Source organism: Parasteatoda tepidariorum, chromosome 8, assembly GCF_982258835.1.
Source record: "Parasteatoda tepidariorum strain Cologne lab strain chromosome 8, Ptep-v5.0, whole genome shotgun sequence".
Classification (NCBI taxonomy): domain Eukaryota; kingdom Metazoa; phylum Arthropoda; class Arachnida; order Araneae; family Theridiidae; genus Parasteatoda; species Parasteatoda tepidariorum.
In genome coordinates, this window is record NC_141762.1 from 8,589,598 (window position 1) to 8,614,112 (window position 24,515).

At 30.0% G+C, this 24,515-nt stretch overlaps 1 protein-coding gene across 2 annotated transcripts in view; it reads left to right on the forward strand.

Moving 5' to 3' along the window:
- LOC107456568 (sodium/potassium-transporting ATPase subunit alpha-B) overlaps positions 1-24,515 on the forward strand; it is a 94,034-nt gene that overhangs the window by 16,798 nt on the left and 52,721 nt on the right. For both annotated transcript variants that reach the window (XM_043050242.3, XM_043050241.3), the window contains exon 2: positions 21,663-21,818. In XM_043050242.3, the coding sequence (XP_042906176.1) occupies positions 21,663-21,818 (156 nt within the window). The remainder of the gene's footprint in view (positions 1-21,662; positions 21,819-24,515) is intronic.

The window sequence follows — 24,515 nt, forward strand, 5'->3', positions numbered from 1 at the left end:
ACGGACCCTATTTGCACAAATTCATAAAAGCGGACCCTGGTTGAAATAATGTGAGTAATTTTTTCACAATTTCACGAAAAACGGACCTTTCACAAAATGTCTGGACAGACCCCTGATTGTGTCGTAACTTAATTTTCACATAAATTGTTTAAATTAATATTTATTTTAATTCTAATGTTTAATTGCCTTTTTCTTACTTTAAAGTGGAGATTTAAGATAAGGTATACTTCCTAACCTACCCTATTTCTAGAACACCTGTTTGGGGTGACGGTATTCCGTCGAACTGAGAGAAAAATCCCTATTAAAGGGTTGAGGACGACTTTTGACCAGCGAGCCCCCCTTTTTTAATTCAGAATTGTTTGGATGTTTTTACTTAACCTAAAATAATTAGGTTTTAACTTTAGAGAGGATAATTTTTTGTAAAACAGTAAAAATAAAATATCTTGGAGTGCGTTCGAAAATCGATTAAACAGTTAAGTAAAAAAAAAGTAGAGATTTGAGTGGAAATTGATGTGAAATGTGAAAGCAGAAAAAGTTAACAAAAGTGATATCAGGGGTCTGTCCAGAAATTTTGTGAAAGGTCCGTTTTTCGTGAAATTGTGAAAAAATTACTCACATTCTTTCAACCAGGGTCCGCTTTTAGGAATTTGTGCAAATAGGGTCCGGTTATTGCAAAACAGTTTTTCAAGGAGTTTTTAAATTTAAATAGATACAAGATTATGCTCGGCACTGTAAGATTATAATAAAAAAATTTAATTTTCAAAAATAAACAGCAAATTGCTGCTTCTAAATTAGAGATGCAACATACAATATTTGGTATTTAGCCTATACTGCTGAACGTAGAATATTCATTTCGGACGAATTATGGAAGAATCGTCTGCCGAAGACAAAACTTAATTCGTTTACATCCATCTTTCTTGTTTTCTGCCCTGGAAAGGGTTTATTCGATTAACAAAACAATAATGAAGATAAACAAATTTGCGAAGGGTCCGATTAAAAGATAAATCATTTTGTGAAGAGTCCGTTTTTAAGTTAAAATATTTTGTGAAGGGTCCGTTTATATGAAAATATATTTTGTGAAGGGTCCGTTAACGGACCCAAATTTCTTCTAAACAGACCCCTGGATATGTCTAATTTTTTTTTTAAAAAAAAGGACAATAAAATTATTCTAATGATGGTCTTTATAAATATGGCAACTAAACATTTTCCTTATTCAATTTCTATTTATGTTAACCTTTGAATTAATGAATTTATGATTGATTTTAGTTAGTACCTTCACTTCTTTCATTAATTATTAAGTAAAAGGTATGTTAGATTATAATTTTATACAGGGGTCTGTTATACAAGGTTGTCACAGGCGACTAAAATGCTACTATTTGCAACTACAGTCAAACCCCGCTATTGAGAACCTTCAAGGGACCGACATTTTGGTTCACTATAACCGGGGGTTCACTATATCCGTTACGCATGCAATTTAACTAATGATTCCCAAACTCCTCCCTTTTAATACACATCATTCAAATAAATGACTTAAAAATATTATGTAGAAGTAAAAGATGTTTTGTTTTACATTACTCTTCGTCTTGCGTGCAAAATAAAATTAGTATTTTTTAGCTGATGAGCAATCCTCAAAATCAGATATGAAAACACTTCCTGGCTCTCAGATAATTTTTCCTGAATTTCTGTTATTCCGCTATTTAAACCTGTCTAATCTGCCATTCGAGCACATAAAAGTTGCCTCATAAAATCGCTTAGCAAATTCATGGACATTTGTCCAGATACTGGAAGATTGCGGCTTCTTCGAATGGTGAACCACTTCAGTAATGCTTCTTCAACATCCTTGTGATCCGCTTTTCTCAACTATTTTCTGCCATCGAAATTTTTTTCATGAGCAGAAATAATTAATTGCCTATTTTACCATTTGTTACAAACTACAGATTTGGATAGTTTATATTCCCTGCAAATATCAACTTGATTGCATCCATTTTCAATTTTTTCTGATTATGTCCATTTTATCATCAATGGAGAACGTTTTACGTTTACTGGTCGCCATAGTTAAATTTGAGACACTTGTTAGCAGTTTTTTTTAACTGAACTGAGAGCAAAGAGGAGTTGAAATGAGGGCCTTATCAACACATATTAGTGTCCAACCTTTTGACCAATTATGAATAATTACTCATTCCCTCTGACAGAAAATGCATATTGATCCCATTGACACCTTATAGGTGCATCATCTGCCTGGGTTGGAAACATCTGCTTGGTTTGTTTAGGGATTGGAAAGTGAAATAAAAGAAGCAAGCAAGAAAAAATGCTTATCGCTACATTCCCCTCTATAGATGGTTTTAAACAATGGTATATGTATTTATTTGGAAGTAGAAATTTCAAACTTATTACAAAAAAAAATGAAGAAAAAAATCAGTCGAAGGCAGAAAAAATTTCATTATATCCAACTTCCTCACATTTTTGGTTCACTATATCCACAAAAAATAACATTATACGTGTATAGCAAGGCACGGGACCGAACTTTTCGTTCACTATATCCGGGAGTTCACTATAAACCGTGTTCACTATAGCGGGGTTTGACTGTATTTTCGACGTGAGGCAACTATGGCAAGTTTTTTTTTTTTTTGCCTGAAAAGTTTAAAAAAATCAACTATTTTCAGACAAAGGAGACTATTGGGAGTCTTTTCTGTGCTCCCTTATTTTATTTTTCTGAATAAATATGTACACTTATGCCTAGATATATGTGTATTTATTTTATGTTCAGTTCAGTGAATATTCTGTTTAAAGATAAAATAATGCAAAATTTTAAAAAAAAATTATTACTTACCTAATTATGAATTAAAAAATTATTTACTTTGTTAGCATTCTTTCAGTTTGTCGAAATTTCATGGCAATTTTTTTAGTATTTATGGTTTTTGATACTATTTTTGTTTTTAATTACTTTATTTTAATAAACCCTGATAAAATTAACAATAAATGAGATGAACCATTTTATCCTAAACAAAATACTTGAAAACGAAAACATTTATGTTTGGAAACTTTATGTTTATAATATATAAAATAACTGAAAATTAACTTTTAAAAGGTTTTTTTTTAAATTTTTTGCATGATTTTGAGCTCAAGTATTAAAAAAAGTTTTCAAGTTGTTAATCACTTGATCCATTATTTGTAATAGTTATAAAAATTAGTCGTTGATTTAAAAATAAAAATTCAGTAATTTAGGAATAGAAGTTCTTCGATAAAATGTCTTAAGTTTATTTTCTAAATTATAAAATGGTATGTAAATATGAAATATTTATTCACAAAATATATTGATAAATATCTTTGGCATACTAAGAATTGTTTTCAATATTTATTTAAGCAGAATTTGTTTATGAAAAAGTTAAAATTATTTGTATAATAATTATATTACTCTAATTACTTTTATTTAATTATCATTAAAAATTATTAATTAATGTGATTAAAATTAATAAATTTCTTCCTGGGCGTCTTTTTTTTTTTTTTTTTTTTTTTTTAAGAAGAAGAAGCTTGCTGTTACTGGTCTAGGCGAGAGTTAAATTAATATTTATATGTAAATTTATTATTATCGTTAACTCGGGTTACTTTGTCCATTTAAAAGAAATGCTTGGTTCGAAATTTTTTATTTTTTGTTTAAAAATGAAATTCAAATAAACAAATCGTCACTCATCATTTAACATTACACTTAAACGGCCCTTTAGCCACATGTTTACAATTGTGTGTTTCTAATACTTTTATTTTTCAAGCCTAACATAGTTAAAGACATTACAAGATAATCATACATCGCGTCCTTGAAACACCTTTTTGAACAGCCGACACTATGTCACTGGAAGCCTGTCACGTGACATCAATTGTTAAAAATTGACCTCGTTACTCTATGGCCTAGAATATGATTAGAAGTAATGATCATGAAGCTGAAAAGAAATTTCTCTCAATTCTATTTTTCTTTCCACTTTCAAAATGAACAGATATTTTTTTCAATCGAAATTCCTTCTTTTTATGACTGTATGTATACCAGGGATGACCAACAGTCAGGGCCCGACTTAGCTTAATTGGGGCCCGGGGCAAAAAACTCTTTGCTTTACTACTTCAGTAATGAAGAATCGAACTTAATGGAGGTATTTAAATTTTGCTATAGGTAAAAGTACCGGCTTTTCATTGGCCAAATTTGACCACCGTAATTGAGAAAATTTAGCTAAATTCCACCCTAGAAAGCCATGGATTTAAGAAATATAAATTTTTTGTGTTCATACGATAGATTAATGAAGAAGCTAACATAAAGCTTACGAATTTTACACTGTACTGATATTTTATTTTAGAAAAAAGTTCAATAAATAAGGAAAGGTAAAATAAATTATCTTTTCGATTTGGAGGCCCCCTCTGATGAGGGTACCCGGGGCAACTGCCCCGTATGCCCCTGCCTTAGTCAGGCCCTGCCAACAGCACCACTAATTGAAGGAAGTGGGGAATATTGTTTATTCCACTTACCACTTTTCCAATATGCAGTGCCTAAAACAAAAAAAACAGACCACCTTTAATAACTTTTGATCCAATCATCGAATTTTCAAGTTCTAGAACGCAATCTTAATAATTCGAGAGATTGACCTCATATATAGTAATTAAATATAGTGCAGACGATATTTTAAGTTGCGAAATCATGCATCCAAGATCACCCTTAACTGAAGAGGGGGGGGGGTGGAATATATTTTTTCCCCTTACCACTTTTCCAATATACAGTGCTCAAAACAAAAACAAAAAAGCACTTTAAATAACTTTTGATCTAATTATCGGTTTTTCACGTTATCACTTTCACGTTAATCTCTATCTATGCTAATTTTTTTTCAAGTCTATTTTAAAATTTAATTCTGCCTTTCATTATTAAATTTTTAAGTTTGTGAATATTTTTTTAAAACATCTTTATATTTCCCCCCCCCCTTGTCTTCGCTATATTTTTAACTAATTTTATAGTTCGATGTACTTGGCAGCTTATGCGCAGTAAATAAAACTTGTTATTTTTCTTAATTTTTTCCGTTAATTTCTCTTTTCTTTTGTCCTTTTCGTCTTTATTATGTTATTATATAGATATCATAAATAATTACAAAATTAAGTGGAAAAATGTACCGTGACAAGGTTAAGGTCTACAGTGCGTTAAAAAAAAGAAGTTATTTTTCAATTAATTGTCGGATATTTCAAATAACTAATTATACAAAAGTTGCATTTTTTATGTAAAAAGAACTATTTTTTTTAATTGTACTTTTTATGAAGAAATTCGCATATAATTTCAAAGCGGATTGAATTTATCTAATTCCATTAAGCATGAAAAATTATGTCGGTAAATGTACCCACATTTTCAGACAGCAATATAAAAAGTGCACATAACTACAAGTGAATAAAAATTCTTTTTATACATAAAGCTCTTTTAAACTATTCATTCTATTAACTTTTGTTTGGTCCTATTCGATTAATAAAAAGCTACTTATTAAAGAATGCCTCCCATTGTTTAAATAGCAATGTTAGATGTGTGTAAATATAGGTACAAATACAAATTTGTACTTTTTGTATATAAAACCTCTCATGTAACTTCCTACTAAAACCTGTATAAAACTTCTAAACTGTTTGTCCGATCATCTCGTTAATTCATTTCATTCAATTCAGTAAAACAATGCCTCACGTGCCTGTTAGGAGAAAAATCAATTCTCCTAATCAAATCACCCCCATCTCTCCCCTTAAAAGAGGGAGAATCTCACTGAGGAGAGTAGGGGAGTTTTCAGGTATCATTTGCAAAGTTTTCTGCCAAACATGCTTTTGGTTTTGCTAAATGTTTCGATGAGGCGAAAAAATATGACGAATTGTGCCTACGACGAATCGTCGCTGCGGCGGTTGTCCCACGAAAAATTGTGCCTACGACGAATTGACGTAAAACCATATTTTCATAACAGCAGATTTCTCGTTATATTCCTATTCATTATCTCGAGTTTTTGCTGTATTTTTAAAATACTTTTCAAAAATATATTTACGAAAGAACCACAGAACTGGAAATTTTAATGAATTTTGAGAAATGAGAAAAATGACAGGGTATAATTACTCAAGAAATCTGGGGAGAAGAATTCATTTGTGTTTATAGTTCTGGTAAGTTCTATATTTTTTTTAACAAATTTGTGCAGGTTTAGTAAGGTATTTCATAGCAAATTAATGCACATGAATTAAACAAAACTATAAAATTAATAAGAAAATAAATGTTATTAGTTACATAAGTCAGGAAATTTTTTTCTCGAGTGTTTGTAGTCTAGCAAATTAATGCTTGTTTTTTTTTTTTTTTTTTTTTTTTTTTTAATATGATCGTAGTTGACGCGTGGATCTAATAAGTGTTTGTTTACTTATCACTTCAATTTGACACGCGAGCACTTGAAAAACTTATCTTTAAGTTGAGAGTCCGGTGACAGCATCCAGATAACAACACCAGAAGAAATGTAACTTCTGGTGTTTTATTTCATGTTTATTGATGCTTTGGTGACATTGTCAAAATAATTACTTAATGGTTGATTTGGCTTCTTTTTTTTCTTATGGCCAAGTTTAGAATTAATATTAATATGTTATGATTGCGTTGCGATATTGTAGTATTCGATAGTTTTAAATATCAGTGGTATTAGCGATGTTATTGTATTCGATATTAATCGTAAAACATTATATTCACTGTATATTATTAAAAATTCTCTAAAAGTATAGTTCAATATCACTTTTTTAAAATAAAGAAAATATCGATGTCCCGATATTCTCAGTATATCGCACAGCTCTACTCGTAAATAGCTACGTTTTTGGTAAATTTTAGTGCCGTTTTATGAAAGTTATTTTTTGCAGTTCTGTAAAATTTTAGTACAGTTTTATAGGAGGAGGGATAGTAGTATAGAACATTTCTATAGTTTTTCTTTGTATGAAACTGATATGCTGTAACATACAATCAAGACCCAGGGATCACTTTAAAAAAAAAAAAAAGCTTCTTTGGATCCGTTAACGGATTTTTCACAAAATGTTTTTATCGTTAAATCGATTCTTTTACCAAATATTTTATCATAAAAACTGACCCTTCACAAAAATCTTCTTTTGAAAATGGATCCTTTGACATCTTAAGTCATTATTTTCAAACGAAATTTTCTAGTTAAAAAATTTTTCCGTTTCCCCCCCCCCCTCACAAATGTAGGCCTTTATTTTCTTCTGTTCTATTCTCTAAATCTGGGCTCTGTGTGCGGAAATTCTATTTTAGACAGTTTTGGCATTTTGTTCAAACGAAGCCTATTTTTTAATTAGAACACTGGAAAAACGGAAGAAACTAAAAAACACGAATACAATTGTTTTGCAATCATTTAAATATGAACGACACTAATTTGAACACATTAAATGTATTATGGTCCCTGAAAATGAGAAAATTTTCACATCGACTAGATTAAAATAAAATAGAAACTATTTTTATACAGAATTTTAAAAATCAATATATCATACTATTTAAGAGTCAGTTTGAGTATTTAATTAACAGTATTTGATTATTAAAATTAGTATGTTATTTGTATTACTGAATTCAATATGCGATTTGTAATAGTGTATGTGGCTCTTTAATTTAATATCTTAGCAGTTCTTCATGTAATGATAAATTAAGGTTTTACTTTACTCATTAGTGTAAAACATTGAAGGACTACGCAGTTTTTTTTTTTTTTTTTTTTAATTTTAAATAATTTTTTCTATTTAATATTGTTTCTAATTGTTGCTTTTTAATTTTTTGCATGCAATCATAATTATATAAGTAGATTTTATCCTAATTTCACTGAATAAGAATCTTTCACAAAAAGTCTGAGCAGACCATTGAATTTTATAATTTTCCACAAATGCAGATCCATATACACTAAATTTTTAACCCTTTCGTTACGAGCGCCGTATTTAAGGCTGTTTTTCCAAGGCTTCATCTTGATATAAAATGCTTTTTTGCGAATCGTAGGCTATTTTTATTAACTGCTGCTAGTTTGCAACTGTTGCTCATGACTGGTAGGTCAAGTTTAGCCTATCTAAAGCCAGCACTTGTCTACGCTTACTTTGAAAATGGCGCAAAACGTCAATATGAAGAAAAGCCTAAGTTTCGTGAAAATGAAAAGCGTTTGTTGTCTATTTTTTAAATATTTACAAACTTACTTGCAAAAACTGAGAATACAGCAGTGATTTTAATAATTTTCATCTAGGTGGAAAAATATCGCCAAATTGGCGATTTAAAAAAAAAGATTATATATCTTTTCTAAAGATTATATATATATTCTTCGCGGCAAGATTATATATCTTGTTTAAAATCATCGCATTGCTTCGAGTGTAAGGCACCTTTTTTTATATCCCTTGGCCACAGAACTTCGAAAAACAGCGTTAACCGGCATCCACTCGATACTGTATGTGTGTTTAGCCGGTGCCTGCATGTTACCGTTTGATAATCGGCTTAATCTCCAACTCCATTTCAAACTATATTCCATTGAGCCATATTGTATTAATACTACTAAAAGTATATTTTGAATGCGGCGCTTAAGAGAACGCCATACAACGGGAGAAACTTTTCGTCGCCAATCCCCTTTCACCGCCATAACTAATTTGAAAAGTGAGTTTAGACACACCAGGAGTAGGCCATGAAATTTCAAGTACTAAAAAGAAATTTTTTAAATTTCAAAATTAATATGCCTCGTGAGTCGATTGCATTTTTATTTATAATGCTTGCAAAATTTCTAAACATATTGTTGGGTAAAATCCGAACATCGGCTTACTGACATGCAATGTGCACACTTCGCGGCGCAGTGCACCCTTCAGTGACGTCACTTCATCGGAGCGTAACGAAAGGGTTAAAAGATTTATTCCCAATTTTAGAAAACAAGGACTTTTCACAACAAGTTTAGAATAACCTCTGATAACGTAATAGCATTTATTTATTTTTCCTAACAATTTATATGCATCTGCATCAGAGAGAGAATTTCCTGGAAATTCTTACGAATATTTTATGCTGACACAGACAATTCATATTTGCGTAAAAACAAATGAACAATTTTTTCCTACTTAATGGAAGGATGAATATAATTCAGCCTCATAATTTATGGGTGGGTTGAAAAAGCTCCGGTTGCCTTTCACCTTAAAATTATTTGTATAAATTACTTTTTTTTTTATTGAACGTAGCTTTTAGATGTCAATTGGGTACTTGCACTTCAAGAAGATCACAATACCCACACATGTGACCTATGACGTCAACTCCAGCTGATCGTTTTTAGGCAAAATGGCGTGTTAAAGTTGAACTAAGTTTTTTCACATAAATCAGAATGTCCATTAAACTGAAGTTGATTAAATACAACCACGCATCGAGTTTGTTAAATTTCTTTCTCGTCTACGTCTTCTACTTAAATAAGATTCGTTTATAACACTGATATATTTTCGCTTTATGTATCTGGCAACTTCGGTGCATAATGCAGTTTGTTTATGTTCTAGATAACTTCGTGCCTGTCTTTGTGTTAAGTAAGATATATATAGTTAAAGAATTGAAATTTTTGCGAAAGAATCTTTGTGTAAGAATATAGAATGTGTCACTTAAGAGAATTGATACTTGACGGACTTGGCTTACTCGAAATAGAATGGAAAGAACGGTTACAAACGTAAACAAATGTCCCCTTTCAACAACCAATCAGGATCGATATACCCACAATCAGGGTTGGAGTTTTTGCCGGCAAAAAGGGGTTTTTGCCAGGACAGTGGTAAAAACCGGCAAAAACCAAATTATCTAAATTGCTAATTAAATATTATTACAAAATACTTTAAACAAATTTAAATCAATCATAAGGAATAATAATTTTGATAAATTACATGAAAAAATTATTTTTAACATATTAATAATTAATATACCTAAGGGTAATAATTTTTAAAAGATTGAAAGTTTTTGATCTCTTTTCATTTCAGAATCCTAAAATAAATGTTTTTTTTTACAAATAAATATTATTATTTGTATAATACTATTATTTATTATAAAAATTATTATTTGTACAATAATTAACTACACATGTTGATAGATATTTTATGCTTTAAATTATATTTGTATTAATTTAAAACAGGGTTGGCAGGTTTTTGACATGTGACAGTTTTTGACATGTGACAGTTTTTGACAGTTTAAACCATGGTTTAAACCGTCACGTCAAAAACCTCACTGTCAAAAATGTCGAAAATGTCAAAAACCTATATTCATATGTGAAATTTAATTACTACATAAAATTTATATATTTTTTATAAAGGATAGTGTTTCTAAATATGTTCTAGAAAAAACAAATTTAAAATTTTGAAGAAACACTTATATTTTGAATAGTAACTAAAATCTTGTACTTTTGAAAGCTCACATCTTTTGTAAAATTATGTATTCATTTTCATGTGTTATTGAAAATCTGCAGAGAAAAATCTTTTTAATATTCTTTTAAATCTTCTTAATAATCTTTTTAACATAAGACAATACAAATTTAAGTGCTTTCTGTTAAATACACAGAGTAGTTAGTGTCGATTTACAGTATATTCAGCCTATTCATTTACTATGCTGAAAATTTAGTTTATCCAAATACTTGTGAATTTCATTTTGCTGAATACTATATACATAGTTTTGTTGAATATCTAAATATTCAGCTGTTGAATAATTACTTCTTGCTTTCAAGATATGCATTATTTGTATTCTTAATACAAGTGGGGGAAACAAATTAAGAGGTAAAAATTGTTTTAAAATGGTAAGTGTAATAATTATAAATAAATATAATAAACAATATGAATTATATTTATCATTATTCCCAAATATAACTACTTTTAAATTCAAATTAACATACTGGATTAAAAGATATTCGGTATAACATTAAATTTTTTTTTCATACACTTGTATCAAGTTTGTATTTATACAACATAACTTGTAAGTTCCTTATAAATATTAGTTATATGTTCCTTATATGTCAAAAATGCATAGTAATAAACTTTTAATTTTCTTAAGTATCAAAAAAAAAAAATTTTTTTTTTCAAAATATAAATATTTAAAAAAATTTTGTGCAAAATTTTTCTGCACATGCATTTGAATATAAATTTCTGAGATTTTAAATCTGTTCTTTTACCTTAATTTTAATTAAAAAATATCTTAAAACCTGCTGATTACCTATAGTATAATTAAATTTCAATATAATGCATGGCAACTGTTGGTAGTTTTGAAGTTTATATATTTTTTTGGCAAACTTTAGTTTTTGACATTTTTGACGGGTTTTTGACGGTTTAAACCAGTATTATACCCTTGTCATGTCAAAAACCACTTTTTGACGTCAAATACCCAACCCTGATTTAAAATAAGTTTATTTCACTGGAAAAAAGAGAATAATCACAAATTTTCCAATCAATAATGTTTTATACTACTAAAATGATACATTATCATTTAATTATGGAAAAATAGTTTTGTTAATTTTTTTGTAATTATTTATATTCATAGTATATATTTCAATTTTAGGAATAATTTTGTATCAAAAATGTGTTTTTGTCCTCTCATCTTGGAAAATATAGGTTTTTGCCACTTTGGTTGGCAAAAACCTGTTTTTGCCAGGACGGTTTTTACCGGTATTTACCATGGTTTTTTCCACCTGCGGCAAAATCTTGCCAACCCTGCCCACAATACGTCACTTGCAGGTGTCCCATTGACTTAAAATGAGTAGACGTGTGAGAAATTTATTTTTGTAATCGCATAAACTTCAACATTATCTTTAAAAAGTTTAACTATATTACGAAGTCTGAAATAAAATAAAAACTGAACTTCGATACGTAAATTCAAGAAACATCAGTTTTTTCTTTTATGTGAGATATTTTTCTTTTTCGAGTGTTAATACTATGATATTAAATGCGATAATTTATGACCGATATTTGGTCTTCTGAAATTAATAAATTAATTATTTTTATAAAGATTGTTACTTTTTTTAACGCTGTGTCGGTTAAAATTTAATACTTTCATAGAGCCGCTATGGCTCAGGGTTTCCAATGAGGTGACCCAAATTCGAATCGAAGCAGTGGCTGGTTGGTGCTAATTCGGCTCCCGGCTCGCACCAACCTCGGTGCTGACTGATCATGTGTTAGAATCCCCTATAGGGTTAATGCAGGGGTCTGTCCAGACATTTTGTGAAAGGTCCGTTTTTCACGAAATTGTGAAAAAATTACTCACATTCTTTCAACCAGGGTCCGCTTTTATGAATTTGTGCAAATAGGGTCCGTTATTGCAAAAAAAAAAAACTTTTTCAATGTGTTTTTAAATTTTAAATAGATACAAGATTAGGCTCGGCACTGTAAAATTATAATAAAAAAATTAAATTTTCAAAAATAAACAGCAATTGCTGCTTCTAAATTAGAGATGCAACATACAAATATTTGGTATTTAACCTATAGATACTGCTGAACGCATAATATTCAAATTCCGGACGAATAATGGAAGAATCCTCTGCCGAAGACAACGTTTATAATCCATCTTTCTTGTTTTCTGCCCTGGGAAGGATTTATTCGATTAACAAAATAATAATGAAGATAAAAAAAATTGTGAAAGGTCCGATTAAAAGAAAAATCATTTTGTGAAGGGTCCGTTTTTAAGTTAAAATATTTTGTGAAGGGTCCGTTTTTATGAAAAGATATTTTGTGAAGGGTCCGTTAACGGACCCAAATTTCTTCTAAACAGACCCCTGGTTAATGGTGGAAGCTTTTAATGGTTTTTCTCTACATGTAATGCAAATATTGGTTAGTTACATCAAAAAGTACTTTACGATGGCTGATTTCTCTCAATACTTGATCCAGCAGCTCTCTTGTCTTCTGGGTTGGTTTTTCAATTACGAGGCTACGGAGTTGAACAGTGAGTGTTAGCCGTAAACTCTCAATTGGGTCGGCTGATCAAAAGTTAAATAATACTTACATAAATTTTACTTCCGAAGTAGATTTGAATTTTGTACTAATTATTGCCATTTGAATAAAACTTTCAGCATAGAATTGCCTACATGTTTTGAGAGCGTACCAGTCTTTTTCAAAGAATTAAAAAAAAAATATTCGATAAAACTCGGATATTAAATAAGAAAACACAAAATCTTAATGCTTTTTTTATTATTAATTAAAACGTATAAATTGATTCCAAAGAGTTTTCCGAAGTGCCAAAGAGTATGCTTTAAAGAATGTTTTCGTTTTAGTTCATCGATCGTTTTTTATCAATTGTTTTTAAATAGATTAACAGTTTCCATATAAGTTATTATACTAATAAAGATTAATCTTTAACAATAAAGATGAATTCTTTGAGTTAAATCTTAAAGGTGATTTTTAGTAAACAAAACAAACTGAACTTTCATATTGTAAAAAAACGATAGCACTTTATCTGAACACAAACAATTCAATAAGGACAAACATTTCGGAACAGTTATAAAAATATAGCTTGTATTACTTTCGATAAGTTCACTGCAATCTTTACTTTAAAGATTAATAAACACAACGTAACTTATTTAAGTAGAATTAGTGTTAATCTGACTTGACATTAAGGTTTGAAAAAAATTTTTAGACCAAAAACAATTTTAATTATTGTGTTCGTAAAATTACAAAATAATGATAGTGCACAAGCGTTTTCATTTCGATTTGTTTTGAAATAAATTTTCGACCCAAATCTGGCTATAGGGTTGATTAACCAATGAGAACGGAGAAATCTATTTATTACACATTGTGTAATACTCTGTTGTTTTCATGTGTTGATTTTTTTTTCGTTTATTGATCTACGTTTTCCTGAAAATGAACTTCTAAAGATAATATATATTAATTGAAAGCTTTATTACTTAGCATAAGTATTTAGCCATGGCTTTTAAAATTTTCATGGTAACCAAACATTTTTGATAAGCACTAAAAATATTAGTTTCTCCCCGGTTTCCTTTTTTTATTTATTTATTTATTTATTTTTTTTAATTATTCTTTTTTTTTTTTTTTTTTTGCCAAATTTGAAATTTTGTTGAATTACATGCATAACAATCAAATATTAATCAATGAAATACTTATTACAACATCATAAAATAGAAAGAAATTTCAAAATGATTAAACTTTGTGTAACTTCAAAGTGTTATGTTTTTACAATTAAATATATAAATTTTCTAAAAATTTGCGAATACGCGAAAAAGGTCCATTATAGCGGGTTTTTTTACACAAATATTTAGCTTCGTCAAAACATACGACTTAATGAGAATTTTCCCGGTAATTATTATTTCGAAGGAAAAGTCTAAAATCAGGAAACCTCGCACAAAAATTACGCTATACCCCAATCCCGATACCCCATCCTAACAATACATTTCGGAAATAATAATAAACGTAGGAGAAAGCGAACGAAACCAATAAAATCGAGTTCAGTGCAGAGGGAATTGTGGGGGGGAAAGCAACCAGCTACATTATTTTCGACCACGTGACGTTATAAGATTCTATTATTCGATTAATTAATGAAACATGACAAAAGAATAATTTATAGCCCCTGACACTTCATCTCTAGAAGTATCCATTAATGTTTCATTTGAGCATTTTTATTATTTGATGACTGAATTAATAGCTTTTCCTGTTGTGGCCGGCCAAGGTCTTCATCGTCTTCTATTGCTGCGTTCAACACGAGGAATGTTCTTATTCAGTTTGTAATGGTGGAGAATTACAATCGTTATTATGTTTATTTTATCAAGAAAAAAAATTTCATTTTAAATCAGGGATGAGATGTGTCAAACAAAATAGCTTTCTTCCACTCTTGTGATAGAAATAAAAGAAACTTTAAAAAAAAAATATCAACATTCAACAGAAGTTTAAACTTGCTACTATTGCAATCTTGCATAAATAATAGTGGTTTCGAAGCTATTTAATGCGTTACTTTTAAATAAGCGAAAATTAAAATGCCACAATTGAAAGAAAAAAAATATCTTAAAATCAAAAAAAAAAACTTAAATATTTTACGCAAAGAAATATAGAAAAGCCTAAATTTATAATTTTATGAAGGAACAAAAAATATCATTTTAAATCAGGAATATATAAGTGTCTTCCACTGTAGAAAAAAACAACCTCAGAAAAAATAGGTTTCTTCTACCCAAGTGAAAGAAATAAAAGAAACTTTTACAAAAAGAAATATCAAGCACTAAACAAAGGGTTAATCTTGTTATTATTGCAATCTTGCATAAATAATATTGATGGAATTAGCGAAAAGTAAGATGCCACAATACAAAAAAATAATGAATGCATTAAAAGTTAAAAAAAAATTTTTTTTTAATATTTTACGTTACGAACTCTAGAAAAGCCTAAATTTATAATTACATAAAGTGCTTTAAAAAAAATTCTCACTTTTTATTCTATTTTTTTTTCCTTTTTTTTTCTTCTATTTTGATGTTCAAAATCTACAAGATTTAGAAACTCGAAATTACGATGGTATATTGAAAAATGTGCTAGAAGTTTGATTGAATAATAAATAATAAAAAAATTACGATTCGAGAACTACTTGATTAAAAAACTTCATTCGCTTCAAAAATATACAAATTGGAAATAACAGTACACGCGTTTCAAACGCTCACAAATAGACGCCTATTTTCAAGAATTGATGAGAAATGAGAAGATCTTGAAAATGGGGGCCTATTTTTGAGCGCTTGAAATGACTGTTCTTTCCAATTTGTATATATTTGAAACGAATAAAGTCTTTCATTAAGAATATCTTACCACTTCAGTTTCTTGGGATTATTTATTTAATAATTCCAGAATTATTAACTTTTCAACATGTAGTGAAAAAAAATGGTCTCTTTTTACTATGCGGTGAAATGCAAATGAAATTTGACATGCTGATCGGGCCATTTTGTGGATAGTTTTTTTTTTATTCGAAATTTTAATTCGTTCTTAAGTTATTGCAAATTTAATGGCTTTTTTGAGAATTTTTTTGTCACTTTTTTCTTTTTGCTTTGCTGCTCGAAATTAAAGGGATTCAGAAACTTGAAATTAAGAAGGTGTGTAGAAAAATATACAAGGAATTCGATTAAATAGAAATACAATTTGATTATTAGTTCAACTGTTAAACTTGTAATAGAAAAGAATCACATTGTCCAATCTACTGTCTGCTGAAATGTAATTGCAGAGTTGAAATTTGGGGTGCTGTTAGGGCCATTTTGTATTATAATTTTAATGATAAATTTTTTTTTCTTTTTCGAAATTCTTATTTGTTTCAAAGTTATTGTAAATTTAAGTGCTATTTGTGATTTTTTTAAAAAAAAAAGCTTTTTGCTTTCAATATTATAACTATCTATTGTTGTAGGAAATTTATTCTTCCCTCACAAGTTCTTTATTTTCGTTCGCGCTCCAGTAGATACCAATCAAAAGTAGCAACAAAAAAAGAGAGAGAGAGATAGTTTACTTGTTGCCAGATATAAATCTTAACGTTCATGGTGAAATAAATAAAAAGAAATTCATAAATAGTTATAAAAACCGTTCCCGGTTTGAATTCTTTTTAAGTCTTTTCAACGAATAAAATTACTTTTCATTTATCTCTTATCCTATTAATCAAAGTCTGTATTACTTAGGTTAATTTTTCTCTCCAGTACAGGTGATTATTTTTCAGATCTAGATAATCGTCTATTTCGTTACGATTAACATATATGTTCTTACATAAAGCTACAATAATTGTATATTGTGAAACCAAAATGTTCTGTGTTTTTGAGAAAAATGCTGACATTTAAAGGAAGATATAAACAAAGATAAATGAGAATCAATTGCCGGGGTTGGCCAATACCTTCTAGGAGGTATTGGGTTGGCAAGGAGGGGGCAAAGGTTTCTAGTGGATAAACACTTACAAAAGGCTTGTTTATTTTATAATCAAATACTGTTGAGTTAGAGTAATCAAACAGACTTCTATAATAACATATATATGCTTAAAAACTCTGCATAAATACAAAATAAATAACATAAAAATAGTTTATTTAAAAAAGATAAGTAGATATGCAAATTTTTTTACCACTATTTTGAATTTAATTCGAAACTATCCTGTTACTTATTGCTTGACAATTGCATTGACCACTTTTAATTTATGTTCTGTCTAGTTTCTTCCATTTTATTCAGTTTTTTTTTTTTTTTTTTTTTTCTACGGAATAAGTTTTCAGTCAGAATCGCAACCCTGTTTTAAATTAATTTTAGATTTAAGCACTGTTTAACGAAGAAAATTTAAAAAAAAAAAAAAAAAAAGGAAGCACATTTACACTTGAAGCAATGCGATGATTTCAAACTATATATATATATAAACTTGCCACGAAGAATTATCTCGGTTATAAAACAGACAAATTCCTTGAATATTTTAGAAGTTTTAAACTTTATTAAAAATTGCAAATTTATTGACAATTTTGCGCCTAGATGAAAATTTTTAAAATCACTGCCTTATTCTCAGTTTTTGCGAATTTTTATAATGCAACACTGGAGTAAGTTTTTAAATATTAAATATGATTTAAGAAATAAAATATTTTTATGCATTAAACTGTTTTCTTTTGCTGAAAATCTAATAATCTGTACATTTCAATTCCTTGCATCATTTCATCCTCTTGTCTGTTTGTTGCTGGTTAAATACTTTCTAAACCTGCGGCTCAATTAAAAAAAAAATGAAAGAATTTTTTATATATATTCCAAAGTCTTTAAGACGGTCCTATTACGTAAATGAAGACGTCACACCAGCGTCATAATTGTCGTTTTGAATATTAAAAAGTATTCATTATTCATACATTTCCTCGATATTTGACGAAGGGATGTCCCGACGATTTCCTCTTGGCTGCGATTTATTTCATAGAGGAAGCGGGCTGGCTTTTGAAATAGAACTCGAAACTAAAACCAGTTCCCGCCAGTTAATACCAGCGGAAACAGGTGTAGGGAGAATATTCTTCGCAATACGCCCAAGTGGGTTACAGGCATGATTGTTCTCTCACTTCTAATTAAAAAGATTTTTAAAAAAAAGAAGGAAAAAAAAAGTTTTATTTTGGCAGTTCTGGGCGTTTTTAAAGTATCCGTGCTTCTTTACTAAAAATAAGGCGATCTTGGTTTTATTCGAAATGTTCAAAGAGTGATGAGTCACAAAAATTACGTTTCGCATTTATTCGACTATGGAGGCCGAAGCTATTTATCGTGTACGTTTCGATGAAAATCGGCAACTTGAATTTTCTCATAGCAGAATCCCCTCAGCTACTGTACGGCACATAATTTCTGCATCTGCTGAATAATTTTGCCCTTTGAAAAGAAGATTTCATTATGATTTTATCACATGCAAATTCATTTTTTTTTCCATATATATAACAAGAATAAAAAAGGGAATAAATTTAACACCTTACAAATTAATCAGTAATGTGTAATACCAGAATTTTATCCTCAACAATTTTTTATTTGCTCTCTTTAAACTATTTTATGTGCTTATTTCACAAAGTAATTCTCTCTTATTATCATATTAGTTTATATTCAATTCAAATTAGTTTATAATATATTCAAATCAGTTTACGAAGAAATAATTAAATACATCCTAAAAGACAATGATTTTTTTTTTCAAAAAAAGTAAACTAAAGAAAATTATCAATTGATAAACAATTTGAAAGCTTTTTCTATAATTTAAACTGAAAATTATGAGAAAATAGACATTTAAAAATCATTTCGCATGAAAATTATTCACGATAACGAGATTTTTACATTACTGTGTAATAATAAATGAAACAAATACAACATTTGAACTAAATCGATTGAATAATTGCTGAGTTAAAAGACTTAAAAATGTCTGTTTTTTTTTTTTTTTTTTTTTTTTCTCCTCTGAAACCATTTGAATGAGTTTTATCGTTTTTTGTATATGTTATGAATACGTAGTTTTTTATTGCAAATCTAACAATTCTAAATGGCCATTAATCATTAATTAATAAAATTATTACATTTTGTTTGGACTTTTCCGAAAGTTTCCAATTCGCTCAAAAGTTCCTAAGATAAACGAAATACGCATAAAATAAAATTAACTTAGACCTTCTTCAAACCATTTTCATATTTGAGACCATATTTTCCAGATTGCGGTCAACCCCACCCTATAATTTTATGGCCAAAAATCGAAAACTGTCGTAAAAAAAGTTATTCTTATAATAGTTTTCTACTTCCGAACATAATTGTTAGCACTATTTAGTTTAATTAGTTAAATAATTTAATAAATTAATTAGCCAATTGATCCGTTTTTAATTTAAATATTTTGTGTAGGGACCACTTTTTTTATTTCAGTTTTGGATTGCAGTTCATCCCAACAAAGTTGTTTATTTATTTTATTCTTTTTTATATAGAATATGAATTTATGACATATATTGATGTTGTTTATAGATAAAGATATATGATTCTAAGTTATATATATTAATGATGGCAGTAAAACATTCTTAGGATTGAAATAAATGGACTAGCATTTTTAATTTTTTTTACTTCAGTTATGATTATTAGTTTACAGAACAGACAGACAGTTTATCAGAACATAATTTTTAGTGGCTGCTATATTATCACTAAATCATGTACAGTACGCCATAAAAAAAAATGGGCCAACCTAAATAAATTTTGATATTATGATCAGATCTTCACGTTCTTTAGCTTTATTCTTAATGGTTCGAGGGGGTGACCTCAAATTCGTTACTTATGATATCGTCTGCACTAATTAATTAGCATATTTTAGGTCACCCCCCCCCCCCTCCGAACAATTAAGAGTGAGTCCTAGAACGTGAAGATCCGATCTTTAGATCAAAAGCTATTCAGAGTGGACCGTTTTATATTTTGCGCACTGTATATTACAAATATAATAATTTATATGAAATGAGCACAATTATATGAATGAATGAATTGCAATTTATATGAATTATTAATTTAGATGAATTACAATTATTCAAATGAAATGATACCGAAAACAAAACATAAGTATTTGATCGTTTTAAGCATTTATTTAAATCAATGATTTAAAATAAAAGGAAGAAAGAAAAAAAAAACAGTTGCTTCGAATCAACGAACCCTGAGCAGTGGTGGCTCAGGTGATAGATCACACTGGCCTCCCATTGAGGTGTCCCTGGTTCGAATCCAAGAGATGGCTGGTAGGTACGAATTTTGGCACCTCGCTTGTTCCCACCGCCGTGCTGACGTATACTATCCTCAGTGGTAGGCGGATCATGGGTATATAATCTCCTTGTCAGGCTAAGCTTGGGAGGTTTTCCTCTCCGTGTAACGCAAATGCGAGTTAGTTCCATTAAAATTTCTTCCTCGAGTACAAATCTCTCCCAATACATGATCCAGGAGTTCCCTTGTCTTCTGGATTGGTTTGAAAATTACGAAACTATAGAGTAGAAGTCGTTAACTCAAAATTGGGTTTGGGTTGTTCAACAACGGTTGTAAAATAACAATAAAAAATCAACGAGCCCTGAACTTATTATATTATTGGAAATTTTTAGTTTTTCCATTTTGTCTAGTTCCCTCGGCTGTGGGTATATTTCGGACTAAATGTTAGTGAAACATTTGGGATCATACCAGTTCATTATTATTCTATCAGCACACATCATTGATAACACCAAGTTCTTTGAAGAAAATAATAATTTTTAAAAAAAAACCTATTTTTTATTTTTATATATATATTTTTTTTATATAATAGCCTTTGTTTTTGATAATTTCTAGTTCAAAGAGTAATGTTCCCTTAAGGTCAATTTTATTTCATTTTATAACCGTCGTTGAACAGCCGACCGAAGTTTTGAGTTTACGACTACTAATGTTCAACTCCGTTAACTTGTCATTTTGAACCCAATCCAGAAGACAAGGAATCTCCTGGATCAAGTATTGGGAGGAATTGGACATGGAGGACTTTTTTGATTGAACTAGACTGCATTTGCGTTACATGGAGAGGAAAACCTCTCACGGTTAGCCTGATGGCAAGGGGACTCTAACCCATGATCCGTCTACCCCTGAGGAAATTTTAAGTCGTCACTGTGGACAGTGCGAGCCGGGAGGAACGGAATTGGTTTCAACTAGCCATAGCTGGGATTCGAACCTGGTTCACCTCGTTGGTCTATCCCCTGAGCCAACACGGCTCTTTAAGGTCAATTGTACTTAGTTTAATTAAATTTAAATTTATTTTTAAAAAAATGCATGTATCTTTGTTTCGCTTCTTCAGCTGAAACTGAGGTTTTGGCTATTTTAAACCGCATTTTAACTGTTTGAACTAGTTTTTTTTTTTTCTTCTCTTTTAATCCTAATGCACGAAACGTAATTCATTATTTTCTTATTCCAAGAACTTGCTTTTTTTTTTTTACTTGTAAGGCATATAAAAAATAAAAAAAACAGGAAAACTGAGCGAGTGAATATTAAAATGTGGGGGGGGGGATTGAGAAATGGAAGCAAGTTTCTTCAATTCTTTTTTACGTCATTGAATTTTTAAATCATCATGTTATAATTTACTTACGTGATACGAAGAAAAAATCCTTTATATTAGTTTTTCTTTTATGAATTTTTACTATCAGTTAATAGTTATTCTTTTTAACATTTTGTAGAATTAATGTAAATGATCTCTAAAAACAGAATTTTTATTTTTGTTATAGTTGGCGAGATCTGACAGTTTCCGTCTAGCTGTAACCCCAAGTATTCCAGACGATGGTAAAACACCTGATGGGAAGCCGAAAATTCTAAAAAAGGCCATGGGAAAAGACAAGAAAGGAAAGCCGGACCTGGATGAGCTCAAGCAGGAGGTTGACATGGTAACGTATAATTTTTTTCTAATTTATAGCTTAGCTGCTTTAATTCATTTGATGTACACATTGGTTCGCATATTTAGTGCTATTTTTTTTCTCTCCCTGTTACGTTTATTGGGGAGGTATAACTAGGACTTAATTTCATTTATGACTTCTGATTTTGGAGGACCATTAACAGTGCACACTTTGGAGTTCACATTGCATTAGAAAATCTAATATATATAATTCTCTTACGTGGCTCCCAAATTTTGGCTGTATTTCTTTTCCGCCGGTGGCAACGTTTGCTTTGTTTACGTTACTATTTCTCTTACACGACGAATCGACCCATGATTGCCGCTAAAAATGTCACATGCCAAATCTAGCTGAGGTGGCTCAACACATAGCGCTTTTAAAAACGGAAACTGAAATAACCAGAGAGCATCAGCTGCAGCAATCTCATACTATTAAGCTAGGCAGAAGTGAGTAGTCTTTGTCGATAGATCTCTATTTTAGTATATTGTCGAAAGCGCTTTTTTTCACGAATTTATTTGACGATTTTTTGACTTATATCGCGAATTTTACTATAGCACATTTCTAATAGGTTTAACGAATTACATGTTATTTATTTGAATTCAAATTTATTTTAATGACTTTGTATTTACTAAAAAGATGTAATTTTTTAAAAAAAAAAAGTTTTTATATGGATTTGAATGATTGTTTTGAATTCTTAGAATTTTGTGCATTTGCAATGTATCTAAGTTAAGTTAGTAGCGAGCGAAGCAAGCTTGGTTTGCGAAGCAAACCATATAAGATTGCGTAGCAATTTTCGGGGGTTGGCGAGCGTTAGCGAGCAGGGGGCTCATCCCACTAGTAACTTTTTAATTAAGAAATAAATTAGAGTTTTTAAATATTTTCCTCAATTCTTTAAATATTGCCCTCAATCTAAAAGAAGAAGAAAAAAAAACACGTTTAAAGTACAAGGTCAAATTTATCTTCAAGAAGAATTTTTGTTTTAAGCGAAACTAATCAGCATTTGCGCAAAATAAAGGTTTCCACAATAAACATTTCATGGTTAGCCGATGTCAATGGAGCTCTGATACGTCAATGTATAATTTGCATCAGCACTGCAACTTACTTTGCTGGCAGAGGGCAAAATAAAGTTTAACTATCTATCCCTGTGATTGGTACATATGTAGACTTAATCTATCTTCGCTGAGCCATGATGACTTTTTGGAAAAAGTTGCCATTAGTTGTGCTAACTAGATAAATACGCTTATGAATTCGGATTTCACACTTCTTAAAAGAGTGCTGTTGAACCCTTTCAGAACTTGGGAGAGAAGGGGTGCGGCGCGTGCCATCAGTGATGTGTGTGTATGTGCGTGCGTGTATGTGTCCTATGAAGAATCCGCCCCTTTTTCAATTCAAACATAATAATCCTAAAAATAGAAAACAATTTTGTTGATAGTTATTACTGATATTATGTTAATGGGTGCTGTTTTAATATGTACTATTACTAATATATAGGTATCAAGATACCTACTATAAGTACTAGTGAAATAGATTTTTTAGAATCTATCAAATGGGACAAATGCCAGAGTAAATTGTTGTTCATGGTAATTTTTGACTAGCAGGAATTTGTCTCGAACAGTAGAATTATGCTAATTGATAAACATCGTTCAGCTTCATTTTGATAGAACGAACTCTTAAAAGACATGTTTTAGTTTAATCTACTAAAGTAAAGGCATCAAGAAGAGGAGCAAAAAAACTGGAATTGTTTCAAGTTAATCTCTTTCAATTTTGTGCATGATTTCGTAATGCTGATCTTTACCGATTTATTGATTATTTAAGAGGTTGTGTAGCATTTTTAAAAAGTGTTTAAAGGTGCTTTCGTTTTTTTTTTTTTTTTTTTTTTTTTTTTTGAAAGCCTCTAAAGGTGCTTTTTTTTTCATTGGGTATTTGTGAAAAGCGCTTAATAAGATTTTTTCTTAGTCATGTTCCACAATGTTCCGTTCAACATTTTAATTTTTCCCTCGCCCACTATTCAGCTTCTTCGTATGTATGGGTACAAAAGTGTTTTATATGTTGGATGAATTACTTGTTGGTCTCCGCATGGGTGAGCTGTATTAAATGGGACGGATTCTTGTAATAATCACACGTGCAACTCGGTTGCATTTTGCGAGAGTTTTCAGACTTGAGGTCGAAACTAAACATTGCCAAATTGTTTCTCCTATCGATGGTTGACCGAGCAACGCTAAGCGCAGATTGCGCTATGGGTTAAAATTCGTCGTAGGAATACTACTTCCGATTGATTTTTACGCCTAAGCTTTAAAAGAAACGCACCATCCAATATTATACTTATAGAGTTTTTTTCAATATAACGCGTTCCTTCAATCTAACTTTCAACGAAACAAACAACGAATGAATTCGAAATACTCCGCAAGCTTGCTATGATGCCGCCCAAAGAATAACAAACGGTGCCAAATAAGGGATAACACTCAAAACATGGCTAACCTTACACTTTTTTTTTTATGCTGTCGTGATATTAATTTTGTTGAATTTGTTTTAGGATCACGGCCTGTTAGAATTTATTAATTACAAAATCTTATAAATGGTAAAATGACGCGTCAATTTAAACACATATCACAATAATAAAACATCCTAAAATATTAAACCTGTTCACACCTGTTAAGCCTCGTATGTATAACAAAAGCGGAGGGATACACC